The 13,416-nt window shown below is 40.2% G+C and overlaps 1 protein-coding gene across 1 annotated transcript; it reads left to right on the top strand.

Moving 5' to 3' along the window:
* The first annotated feature begins 1,763 nt into the window (after positions 1 to 1,763).
* prtfdc1b (phosphoribosyl transferase domain containing 1b) lies at positions 1,764 to 11,087 on the top strand. Its single transcript, XM_048238177.1, has 9 exons — positions 1,764 to 1,894; positions 2,307 to 2,413; positions 3,080 to 3,263; positions 5,031 to 5,096; positions 7,592 to 7,609; positions 8,861 to 8,943; positions 9,095 to 9,141; positions 9,264 to 9,340; positions 10,343 to 11,087. The coding sequence occupies exons 1-9, from the start codon at positions 1,850 to 1,852 to the stop codon at positions 10,388 to 10,390; spliced, it is 675 nt and encodes a 224-aa protein (XP_048094134.1). The 5' UTR covers positions 1,764 to 1,849; the 3' UTR covers positions 10,391 to 11,087.
* The last annotated feature ends 2,329 nt before the right edge of the window (positions 11,088 to 13,416 follow it).

The following is a 13,416-nucleotide window of genomic DNA, read 5'->3' as shown; positions in this document are numbered from 1 at the left end:
GTGTATGTGTATGTGTATGTGTGTGTGTGTGTAAGTAAGAGAGAAAGAGGAAGAGAGGGAGAGAGAGCTCCTTTTAAGCTTTTATTCTGTTCCAAAATCCAAAACAGTGATTTGGCCTCCTCAGGATCTTTTTAGTCCAGCAGGAGTACTTCACTGAAAACAACATCACAACCTCACATCACAAGGGGCCCATACCCAAACCATTTATTTTTTCAGTAACTACCATGTTGATCTGAGTTTAAGTTCAAACTGCCATCAGCAGTGCACTATTCAGAATTGGACTATTATATGACCTCCACACCCAGGAGGAAGTTGGACTATTATATGACCTCCACACCCAGGAGGAACAAAATAACTGCTAAATGAATGATTGGGTGAATGAATGTATTTGTGAATGTGTGTGAATTTGTGAATTGAATGAATGAATGAATATGTTTGTGTTAAACTTGAGGAATGACTGTTGGTAATAGCCTACTTTACATAAGCTGATCGTCAGGTGACCCTTAGGCCTTAAGTAAGTGTTACCAATGAGAAACATCTAATAAATAATGCATATTGGAGTTGAAGATTAAGTTATTGAAACAAAAACTCAATTCCATTAATAAATAATACAATTGTACATCCCTAATTTCAATCGAATTTGTTGTAGGCTAATCACTCCTTAATGCTTCTTATGAATTCAAATCATGTCCACATGAAGAAGTAGACTAGGCTACTACAAGCTTACCACTGTCACTGCAACTGTTCCCATGACAACAAGAAAAGGGAAAGAAATAACATCGGTCTTCATAAAGATTCACAACCCTGAAAAACCTGAGAAAGTTGTTGATGTTGTGCCTGTGCACTCATGTGAAGTTTTTGAAAGGAAACTTAACTTATTTAACTTACCGGTATGTCTCGTAAATATGCATGTTAGGCAGAATGGAATACGCTTGTCTATAGCTGCAGCACCAAACTGTATACACACACACCACACACACACACAACTGTGTAGCCTGTCATGCCATCTAGTGGGCTCTTCACCCACACACACTGTTAGATGGTTCTGACAACTGTTTGGACATTTCTGCTGGGTCTGGTGTCAACCAGGCTAATGCTGGATCATTTAAAAATAAATATAAAACAAGACTAAATTAAAGAAATATCAGACTTTAGGTCTTTAGTGCTTTGACTATCTGTGTTTAAGTGCTTAATGATGTCTAAAATGTGTAATATTTAAACTGTTTTTTAAGCTTGGTAGTCTACTCTGAAAAATAACTGTTTGTAGCCTAGGCCTAATCTAAAAGCTCAAAATAGAGAGTAGCCTAGGCCTTGATGCTGACAGATGCACGTGGTGTCTGCTTGGTGTGAACAGAACAACATTGTTTCAGCATTAGCCTACACTGGACAGATATCCCATTCATTTCAAAAGAATAGACAACTTTGCAACAGCCTACCACATCTAAAGAATAGGCTATGACACTCACAAACCAAACGTTTTCATATAGGCCTCATTAAAAAAATAAACTGATAGCCCACTGTCCATGTTAAAAAATAGGTCTGGTCTGAAGGGCCTAAGTGTGTAATTAAATCCTTGTCTTGTTAAATAAGAAGCCTGTCCATCTGTTCATGTAGGGACAGTGTCATACATTAACCTATACTTATACATTTAGTATGTAATGGATTTGTTCCGAAAATTTGTTTTGCTTTCGCATCAGGCCTACCAGGAACTGCCTGCTTTGGAGTTCGAATAGAGCCTTGCATTCATCCTTTGTGGCGCCCCTCCCCTGAAACTGTCTGAAATGATCTCGCACCCTCTTTTGAGGACCCCCATTCTTCGCCGCCGCAGAGGAATGTCAAGAAAACCAACATGGCAGACGAAATGAAATCACTGGGGAAGAACAGCGGCATCGTGGTAACTATGAGAGGAGAATGGTGTTCATTAACTTATCTCGACCGTGCTTTCGTAGGCTAATACCGTTTTGGGCTGTGCGGGAAAGCGTTATCCTAGCGTTGCCTGGACGCAAGAATTTGAACAAACTTTTAGCAGCAATGGACTTTATGTAGGTTGCACGAACATTTACACTGGCATGAAACTTTTCCTTTTCCCTAAACTGGCAAATGACAAAACTAACTGTGAGAAATAAGCCCAAGTGTAGGCTTGAATAACCCACATAAACTACACACAATCTACTGTTGTTTGTGTTCAGAACAGATGAACCGTGACTAACAAAATCATCTGCCGCCGAGCATCATGATGAACGGTTCTTTCCGTAGCCTATGTATCATACTGAAGCTATCAATTGTTGTGCAATACTCCTATACAGATCAGAGATGGATGGCCAGGCTACCGTTTGGATCTATTTACCTACCCAGAGCACTATTCTGGAGACTTGGAGTGTGTTTACATTCCTCATGGGGTTATCATGGACCGGTAACTACCCCCTCTATCTGTCTGTCTGACGTCTGTCATGTTTGTTCAGTAGTATGGTGCACGATGGGATGTGACGCCTAATATCTACACTTAATCCAGATTAAAACAATACCAACTCAGCAAGAAAAACAGCACCAGTGCACAAAACAAAACGTTGACATGGTGATGAATTGTTGTAGGCTTATATTATCACACCATATGACAAGAGAGATTAAAAAATAACTAAACAAATAACTAAAAACAGTTAAATAACAAGTTGACTGCTTAGCTGAATTGTTTTCTATGTTGATTTGGTATGAGTCTATTGCCACAAGCTGCGCTTACACTTAAGTGTTATGCTGAAGTGTTACATTTGGAGTTCCATACCTCCACAGCTCTAGTACACAGATGAGGGTTTTGGCAGTGGAGGTGCTGGAGGCGTGAGTGAGACTACCAGGGTGCCAGGACCAGGACTACCAGGAATTCACTATGTGTTCAGTTTTCTGACATTGTAATGTGAGATATTGTCTTAATGGAACTGGATGGCCAAGGTGTGGATATTTTGGTGATCAGTTTTTCATTTCTATTTTAAGGACTATTCCTCCCCAGTGTTATGTGTGCGGCTCAGAATTCCGTTGTTCTGTGTATTTGTTATGTCCAAGTCTCACTGTAGTTGAATGTTGACAGGACAGAAAGGTTAGCGAGAAACATCATGGACGATCTGGGTGACCACGACATTGTGGTGCTTTGTGTGCTGAAGGGGGGCTACCAGTTCTGTGCTGACCTGGTGGAGTGCATCAAAGCCCTAAACCGCAACTCCAACAAGAGCCTGCCCATGCGAGTGGACTTCATTCGCCTCAAGAGCTACCTGGTGAATTACGAAACACACACACACACTGATTTATTGGCACACCTGGTAAAGTTAAAGGTGTAGTCAGGGATTGCGCAGGAAGTCGTGTTTGTTTGTGTTCATGATTATTAGCAGACGCCTTTGTACAACAAAAAAAAATTACATTATATTTTAACCAAAGACCAAACGAAACACGACAGAGTGGTAGCTCACCCCAACATTCAGTATTCCCAAACGAAACACGACAGAGTGGTAGCTCACCCCAACCTTCAGTATTCCCAAAGAAATTCCACACAGGGTTTCGTTTTTATTTCTTTCCAGTTTTCGGGGCCTGGGCTACCTCCAGAAACGTTTTTTTTTTTTTACACTGTACTCACGGAATGGGTAGCGTCGTGAGGAGAGGATTGCTGAATGTGACAAAAAATATTATGGGCTTGAGATTGTGTAAAATCCCTGACTGCACCTTTAAGTAATAAGAGTAAAGTTAGACTAAAAAGAGGTCTTAAATCTTTTGGCAATTTATCTCTATCTCACAATGAAAAACAATGATGAAATAAATCCTACCTTGTGCATTCTCTTCCTTGATTCACCCCACTTTTTTCCATGCAGTTTAGACCAGGGGACTGAGATGGCAATGGCAGAAGCTTGATTTTATATTCAGTAGCCTAAACCATTTTTGTATTGGTTTGGACAGGTGTTTTAGTATCTTGGCAGAGATTGAAAGATTTTCGATGAATATGTTGATTTTTTCTTGGAGTTCATGATACCATGCACCCAAATGAGGTTCCCAGGGCCTTTGGAATAAAAATAGCCCCACAATATCAAATACCCTCCACTATAATTATCCTTAGGCATGGGGTTCTTTTCAATTTGGCCATTCATCTATGTATGCCAAATACACCTAGAGGGTTTCTTACCAAAGAGCAGAATTTGCATTTCATCTGACAATGTGTGTGTGTGTTGTCTGTATGCTACTGTGACCTTGAATTTCCCCTAGGGATCAATAAAATATATCTATCTATCTATCAATAGAGCACAATCCTAGACAAAGTCACCGCAGCACTCAGTAACTCCTGCCAATTACATTTGTAATTAACTGAAATGAAAGGCTTTTACATTGCATGCCTCCTACATAATCTATTAGGATGGAGGTCACTTTTGAAGATTTATTTGAAGACTTAGTGACCCCAAGATGATACTTTTTTCTGTTACACTCCAACAGCGATTCTTTTTCAACAGGATTTTTTTGCCTCTCCTAGCAAGTTTATCACATTTCCAGTTGATTGGAACCTTTTAGTTATTGTTTGGATTACTGCAGAACACTTACAGATCCTCTGATTAACGGAAAGTTGAATGTAAATAGAAAAAACATATATTTTGTTGATAAGATTTTCTAGGGGTGTCAATAATTGTGGCACATGTTTTTGTCAAAAATATTTGTGTTTATGAGATATTGTTTTTTGTCAGAATGACGATAAATCACCAAAATATTTTTTTAAACCTGTTTTTAGTCAACTTTACCAAGGGTGTCAGAGGGCACTGTATTCACCGCTCTGTTTTGGTATATCCAGTAGGGGGCAGTATTGTATCTTCCATGGGCTTATATGTGACCAGTCAAATTATGAGTTCTTTACATACATGGAGACTACTGTTTCAGACACTGCTATTGCTAAGAATTCAAATGGCCACCATACAAATACATTCTAAGATGTATGTCTCATGTCTCCCTAGTAACTTACTTCAGTCATTAATTGTTACCATGTAAATGCCTTTTTTTCTGTTTGCTAGAATGATAAGTCCACACAAGACCTCCACATTGTCGGAGGGGAAGATCTGTCTGTGCTTAGTGGGAAGGTAAGAGCGGAGGGAGAGACTTGACTGCTGTATCGCTGTATTCCACTCCCATTAGCATAATGACCAATATACCTCAGTGAAAAAGCTGTGATTACATAACAAAAAAAACAGAGGACATCACAGAACAGAAAAGAAATCAGAGAACTAGTGAATTAAATATGGTAATGTTACATACCTAAACAAGTATGCTCTATGATCATGAATTCTTTCAATGTAGGTTTCAAAGGAAGTTTAACTTGGTGATAAGCAACAGCGTCTGTTGTGTTGTCTGTTTGATTGATCTATCAATCTATCACAAGAGGGAGTGTTCTAAAGTCTCTTTACACACTCCCTTCAGGCAAAACTGAGCCATTTAAGGAGAAGCTGGCAAAAAAGCTCTGCCAAAAAAATGATATGATTGCATGTACTTTGCAAAACTCATAATGCCAAACAGATTATGTGGACAGGAATTGCGAAGGTGTTGGACTATGGATCCTCATGGACAAAATGCTTTAAATATCAAATTTATTGTGAACAATGCTTAACTCATGTATCGACCATAAGTCCAACTCAAACACAAAGAAAATGGAAGAGTTTGTTATGTTATGGTTGAGAGAAGAGACGAGAGCAAGAAAGAGGGCGGGAGAATTGAGGAAGAGACTCCTGTCTTTTCTGTACAGGAGTAATGACACATTTCAAAGGCTTCTTATCTAGGCTAAACGCCTCCTTATCATTTCTTCAGGCAAAGGTTAGGTCAAGGGTGAAATACTGCTCAAATTTGAATTTTGTGTGTGTGTATGTGTCTGTGTGTGTGCGTGTGTTCATGTTTGGAACGCATGATTAGATTCTTTACAACTCTATATTAGTAATGTCACTCCATTCTGCAATAAGAATGTTAGGAAATGATTACATGACAGATGTTTGGCTAAACAAATCAGTTTAGGACACAAGTACATCTACTTTTTTTAACCATCACTGCCTGCATTGTCCATCTGTGCAAGGGTTTTGTAAAGGTTTGGCCAGTGTTGAGACTCATAATTGACTTTAATACCATTGTGGTTGGATGTGGCACATTAGGTGTGCGGTCTTGGAGAGAAGTTATACATTAGCCAGAAGTACTCATCCAAATCAAAGGTTTCCCCTCACTGGAAGGGCTTATCTATGGGTAATGCCTCAGTAATAGGATAACAATGCAAACCCATTTGCTCCGCCATTGGTTGTGCTGACGGCTTTATGAGGCTTACCTGTCTGTGCTGGGGTTCCAGGGAGATTAACTGGTCTCACCAGGCCTACGTGAACTGTAAACATGATTCAGTTACAGTTATGCCACCACATTGGTTAGGGTTGTTGTTTTCCTGTACATTATGTCAGTTGTAGTGAGACTTAAGTTAGTGTCTACTGAGAACTTCTGCCCACCACTGCCTCTGAGTGAGTTGTTGTTGGAGAGCAGAAGTGGTCATGTGGAATTTCACAGTCAAGTAAGATTTTTTTGGCTTGTGATGTACTTCACACTCTGTAACACATTTCTTCTGCAATAATCACCTTCATGTTAGAGATTAGCTATTTCTGCCTTTGTAAACAGATGTAAATCTGCAGATGTAGTAAACAGATGTAAAAGCTCTCAATGATAATAACTGTATATTACTCTATGTAACAATATTAACTCTATATTACACAATGTAACAATAATAACTATATTACTCTATGTAACAATAGTAACTCTATATTACTCTATGTAACTATTATAGCTCTATATTATTCTATGTAACTATAATAACTCTATATCACTCCATTTAACGATAATAACTCTATATTACCCTATGTAACAATAACAACTCTATGCCCCACCATTATGATAGCTTCAGAATTACAACTGCTAGAGATGAGAGACATTATCAGCAGTCAAGCCACACAGACAGCCAAGAGTAGAACGGCTAAATATGAGTTTTGTTGAACTGTGTGTGTGTGTGTGTGTGTGTGTGTGTGTGTGTGTGTGTGTGTGTGTGTGTGTGTGTGTGTGTGTGTGTGTGTGTGTGTGTGTGTATGGCTGAGTGAGAGTAGGAGAGAGAAAGATAGAGAAGGAAGTACTTGGGAGCTCATAAGCACCATCATAAAGAACTCAGTGCCCTGTCAGAAAGACTAATCATTTGATCACATTCCACCGTGTGCAGTACTGTGCTGCCAGGGATTATGGGTAGTGTTTGAGTGGTGTTATAATTCCAGTTAGTCTGGGTGGCTTTATTTCACAGCTCACACACCAGGCTACAGGATGGAATGTGTTATGCTCTATGGTCCTCTTACAGTTGGCGGAGATTGGGTTGAAATTGTGTAGACATGGTGTGATGACAAAGTGAATTAAATAGATTTTTAGACATTATTAGAAATGTTGAGATTGAGCTGCAGGATAGACTGGAGGGCATGTTGGTGTAGACTAGAGTATGAGCATACAGATCTATCTCACTCTCACTCTCTCTCTCTCCCCCCTCCCTCGTCTCTGTTTTGTCCACACAATGAAGAATGTCCTGGTTGTGGAGGTGAGTCAGTGATTTCCTCTTTTAAGAAATTATTTGTTTGAGAAAATATGTGTCATTACTTTCCATTCCATAAGTTGGAGTGGCCTCAACTGAGGAGAAGAAAAAGTCTTAACTTTGAAAGGCATGCAATCTATAAAACAGACCTTTCACCATGATAGTGCTGTTTTGAAAAGTGGCACACATCTAGGCATTTTCACATTAGTTATTTCAAAAAACAAAAATCAAAAGTCATTTTTCTAAATAACATATCAGTGCTCACAGTAATTGCACTTGGGCATCCAGTTGAAGTTTTGGCTTAAGTTGATAATATGGACACAAAGGGAAATGTACTGTCAGTAAGAATATGTCAACAAAATGGCTACTGCACTTGCATAGTATATAGAAGAAATTTGTGGCTTTTGTGAAATCGAACTCCCACTAATGAAATGGCCTCTTTTATGTTCTCTGGTTAGGTACGTTCTGATCCTCATTAGTGTTCTGTCTCTCTGCAGTTCTGCATCATGCAGTTCTTTTACAGAGCTGACTGCTGCCAGACCCCATCTCCCTCCTACTGTCAGCTAACCTATATTCCTTGTTTGAAAACCTCAAGGCATATAGGGCCCGTTCATCCCAATTAGACAGGAAACTAGGCCACCATATTATCTATCATCTGATCAGATAGAGCCCACACACTCCAATAAGGTTTCTGAGAGATTTGTTCAACTCACATACATACAGAATATACATAATATTTGTCACCTGGTCGACATTTTAATCCCAGTGGAAAACATTGGCACAGAAAGGTTAGGTATTTATTCTTTTTTTGTCCGAATAGTAAAGGCATTAAGACTAAATAGTTTTCCCGGGCAGCTGACAAAAGAGGATAGCACGGACAACAAAAGAGTGAGCTGGCCCCGCGTGCCACACCTCTGGGAAGCACATACCTCTCTGGGGTCAGGCCAGGATCTGTCACACCCAGGTCACTCAGTTCCAGCCCTTCATGTGGTGGAGATGATTGGCCTGGTGCTGATTCACAGGATAGCTTACACCCAAGGACGTGCATGTGCGTGTGTGCGCACCCACACCTACAGACACACAGACTGAACATCAATCTATCCATAGAGACTTTTAGGACTGATACTTTATGTTTTATCATTGACGTACCAGCTCAATATGGGAGAGTGAAGTATCAAATGTCAGCAGTGTTATTTAGCCAGTTGGTCTGGTTGTCCTATAGCTTTCATTCATTAAGGCCTTTTACCTCCTCTGTAGGCTATAGTGGATACTGGAAAAACCATGAAGGCTCTCTTGAGCCATGTTGAAGCCTTCAAGCCGAAAATGATCAAAGTGGCCGGGTGAGTCCTCACCCGACACTCAGAGATTACAGGCTGCATGATGTACGACATGTAGAAGTCACTGAGTCACTTCGCCAATTTTGTCTAGACTGTGTATGTGTATGTGTGTGTGTGTGTCTACTTTTCTAATGAATGTGTCTCTCTGTTTTAGGCTGCTGGTAAAGAGAGTGCCAAATGGATCTGGATGTCAACCAGACTGTATGTATGAAGCAGACGTTTTGTGGTTTGTTTTGAGGTGAATGTGTCGATAGCCCTCTTAAAACATTATAGAAAATATCTTATTCTCTATCTTTTTCTTTCTCTGTCATGTTTTTCTGTAGATGTTGGCTTTGAGATACCTAATCGATTTGTGGTTGGATACGCTTTGGACTACAATGAATACTTCAGGGATCTCAATGTAAGTTTCTAGTCTTGCATAAGTCACTCCCCTGCTATCTGATTTTGCATGTTTCAAGAAATTGCTCCATAACAATTACCAGTGCTTGACTTTCTTGAGGCATTTATTTTAATGACTATTTTGGCAGAAAGTGGTCATTTCTCATATAGAGGTTTTGTGAATCATACACGCTAAAGCAGTTAAGTGCACAGAAGGGCAGAGAGGCACCTAGAGAGATCTCAAGTGAAGACATACCACTCAAAAGCTTTTTTTCTGTGCTGTGTCTGTTAGGAAGACAATCGATATTCTAGCACAACTACTGTAACCCCTCTGGACCCCAGATGAGATTATCTAGTGCTCTTGGCATCCCTATCACTCTCAAACACCTTTGACATGGTTGAGATTCTCTAAATTAGGGAACTTCACCAGTGTTGGAGGAGGTGTTCATAGGCATATATAGGTTATAACATGGTGTTTATAGAGTATAACACATTACATCAGGTCAGGTTTTCGAATTGAGTTCCTGGTGTTTTGCTCTGGGAGCAGGACCACGGGGACACCAGTTGTGGTCAGGTTTCACGGCAGGGTGTCGAGAGCTGGCTGTGTTTGTGTAGGTCTGCCTGCCCTGAACAGATGGGCTTGGGTTCATTTGGGTGTAGTATGCATGGCTCCTCATACACTGTGCTGTGGGCCCTGCTTATCCATTCCATTCACTCCCGCCCTTCTCCTCTCTCTCTCAGGCTTAATTTCATGGTCTCAGCAGTTGGCTTTATTATTGTTATTGTTTGTGTTGCGTCACTCATAACTGGGTCTCTCTCTCTCTCGTGATTATACTGTCATTAAGTCACCCAGTGAGAGGGGGGAACTCTTTTCCCACCCGGCACCACCAACCGGCAGTGTGGCAGACTGCAGTCCAGTCACTCGGCAGATAAGAGGGCAGTTCCCGCTGATACTTGGAACCAGATGTGTCTCAACTCTAATTCCAGCTGAATTATGGGTCTTTTTTTCTCTCCCTGCCTGCAGCACATTTGTGTGATCAGTGAGAGTGGGAAACAGAAGTATAAGGTCTGAGAGCATTCCCTGAGCCAACTAGGACCCCACCCCTAAAGCCAGACGCAACAAGATCCAGAAGAGTGTCGGATGCACCGACCACAGGACGCACACAGAGAGCTGCCATCAAGGCAAACTCGCTTGTTATTTTCTCTGAGAGTTTGGTTGGTTGCATTCATGCTGCATGACAGGGTAAAACCCCGCAACTGTGCTAGAACATTTTTAGCAACGCCACTTTGTTACCCCACTGAGCTGTTACTTTGATCCATGTGACTTCATATAACATGATGTGTTTATGTAGCCATTTTTCATTTGTGGGCATTTTCTATTTCCACATTAGTCTGTTCTTTAGTCTTAAAAAAAAAACAACCTTCATGTAACATGAAATGAGGTAGTCAGTCACTGGCATAAGAAATAAAAGAATTAACTACTGTAGTCTATAATATAAACTAATTTGATTCTCTATAACGCCTACCTCTTCTGCCTGGAGTACAAGACAGGCCTCTCTGTTAGTCAGTGCCACAGCTCATACTGTGTACAGAAGCTTTGCTTGCTTAGGCGAGTGTTATCTCACACCTCATCCTATTATTTCCTCATGCCGTTTGTTTCTTTATTCTAAAGGAGACATTTATCATATGTACTGTATCAAATGTACTTGTTGTCATGTTCATTGCAGAAATACATAAAATAAAAATGTGACTGTTTCCACTTCCATTCATACTGACTTGACGCATACCTTATCTATATTTGCTGCTGTGTGGGTGTTTGTGTGAGGGAGGAAGAGCCTGTACTGTAATGCGGTTATTAATGATGTACTGTATCTTAGCTTGGATATACATCCATATTATGAGATATTGGATAGCATGCATTGGAGACTTATGTCATCAATATGAATTAACAATTAAATTCCCTCTGTTCATTTCATTTCAGATCATCCAAACAGAGTTGCGACACAGAGTTATAATATATTATTTATATTTTAATATTCCATATTATGCAAGGCCAAACCATACCACTTTGAATTAAAACAGTATGGTTTTGTTTGATGATAGGACACAAGATAACTTCTTAAGCCTTGGGGTGCAGCCAGTTGCAATTTAAAACAAGAGTTGTGAACAACCAGGGCATCTTCATGCACCTGACACATGACTCCAACGTTTGCACAGCAGGACAGGCTTTCAGTGTGTAAAGAAAAACAAACCAAGCTGTGGCCTGTTTGCGCCATCAGTTGTTTAAATTTGCCGCTCATGTTTAAAGTAGGAGCCACTCTGTTTGAGATGATGCAGAGTCAAAAGGAACTCATTTTTGGGAACTCAGCTGAGTAATGAGAAATGATTGTGTATTTGACTACTGTTTCAATAATGAAAATTTTGGGTTTGTGAGAATATTGTGAATTTACGACATGTAACTTACACATGCAGCAGGACTAGGTAATCGATTATTTCTTTTTAACCGTTCGGATGAAGGCAGGAATTTGTCAACTCTGAAACCCAGTAACTGAGAATAGGTTGGATTCTCTGGATCTGAGACTCATGGGGAGCTTGCAAGTCTGTTATTTCCAGCAAAGCCTACAGCTGACATGCTCTCCGCATTGGCAGTTCCCAGGAGAGTGTCCGGTGTGCCCTTGGTTGCATTCCCAGCGAGTCGGTGCAGAGAGGAACTCCCTGGGTAGGGCAGCATTGTGAAAGTCCCTGGTCAGGATGACCCTGGAACAAAGGCCACCCAATCCCAGCAACAGGTGGCCTCTTCTGCCCTCGAATGAAAGGAACATTTGTTAGGGCCCCCTGATGAAACTGAACACTTTTTTAAAAATCTGTGTGTATGTGTGTGTAGTGTGCTTTGTATCTGTGTGTGTATAAATGTGTGCTCAGAATAGAACAAGGCAAAAACAACTGTGCTTAACCCAGTTTTGGGGCTAAATTAGATGTTTCAGTTCAGTTGTTCCTCAGTGGTTTTAGGAAGTCTACCAAATTGAACCTCAGACAGTCATCCACATGGACAGCTGAAAAGGCAGCGGATCAAATAGGGTCTTGTCTAGTGTAATTCTAGGACAAAACAACAAATGATCCTGCAAGGGAAACTATCCATGTCTCATTTAGCCAGTGAAAAAAATATCACTGAACATTAATTAGGCCATCATACGCCTTGAAAGCAGACAGGGGAAGCACTGTGCTGGCTATTTGAGATTGTAGGCATAGCGTTCGGCCCACGGGCGGTTGCTCTCGGGGGGCAACTTGTGCAAATAGACATTCCTCAGCACTGCCAGCCACATGCCAAACTCTCCCCGACCCCTCTTTGAACTAAGGTGGCATGTGACTGCAGTAATGCAGCCAAACAGTTGTTGGATGTGAGAGAGAATGAGGTAAAGTTAATGGCAACAATAATGTCATTACGTGATATTTATTATACGAATCCCTTTCTCAAGCGGAATAAGTGCTTATTATAAAACAATCAAACTTCTACAAAATGAAATGTAGCCTATGGTGGAGATTTAGAGTAGGCACTAGAGGTTAGCCAGTATGAAAATAATGACATACCTGCCCTGAGGCAATAGAGTTTTTGACTATATATATACATACATATATATATATATATATATATATATATATATGAGAGAGAGAGAGACTACATGTTAGTAAACAATAACAAAAACAACACATTATGATGATGACATAGGCTACACCATGCCTGACTGACAGGCTGATGAAACTTCTGGATCTGTTATCCTACTACAATCTTTTGTTTAACGTGCATTTTAACATTTTAACCTATAGGCCTATATCATTAGTAGGCCTAGGCTATTACTGTAAAAACAAGTATTCACCATTAGACTTTAAAATTATTTTATAATAAATCTGTTACTTTTATTCAAACATATGTGGTAGTATACTTAATACATTTAGTACAAAAACTATTGTTTGCAACAACACATTTAATTGGCTAAATTTTAAACTTGGAAAGTTAGGTACAATCCGATTGGCTTAGCGTACCGCTGGCAAGAGGAGGGTGGTGTTTTCAAGGATTTTGTGTTCCTGCTGCACAATTCC

Source organism: Alosa alosa, chromosome 1 (genome assembly GCF_017589495.1).
Source record: "Alosa alosa isolate M-15738 ecotype Scorff River chromosome 1, AALO_Geno_1.1, whole genome shotgun sequence".
Taxonomy (NCBI): Eukaryota; Metazoa; Chordata; class Actinopteri; order Clupeiformes; family Clupeidae; genus Alosa; species Alosa alosa.
This window is presented reverse-complemented; position numbering and strand designations above follow the sequence as displayed.

Excerpts from the sequence above, each read along its gene's own strand:
- prtfdc1b (XM_048238177.1), top strand. The coding sequence starts at position 1,850 with ATGGCAGACGAAATGAAATCACTGGGGAAGAACAGCGGCATCGTG. Across the intron at positions 8,944-9,094 it reads AAAATGATCAAAGTGGCCGG|GCTGCTGGTAAAGAGAGTGC; the intron begins GTGAGTCCTCAC and ends TCTCTGTTTTAG. Across the intron at positions 9,142-9,263 it reads ATCTGGATGTCAACCAGACT|ATGTTGGCTTTGAGATACCT; the intron begins GTATGTATGAAG and ends GTTTTTCTGTAG.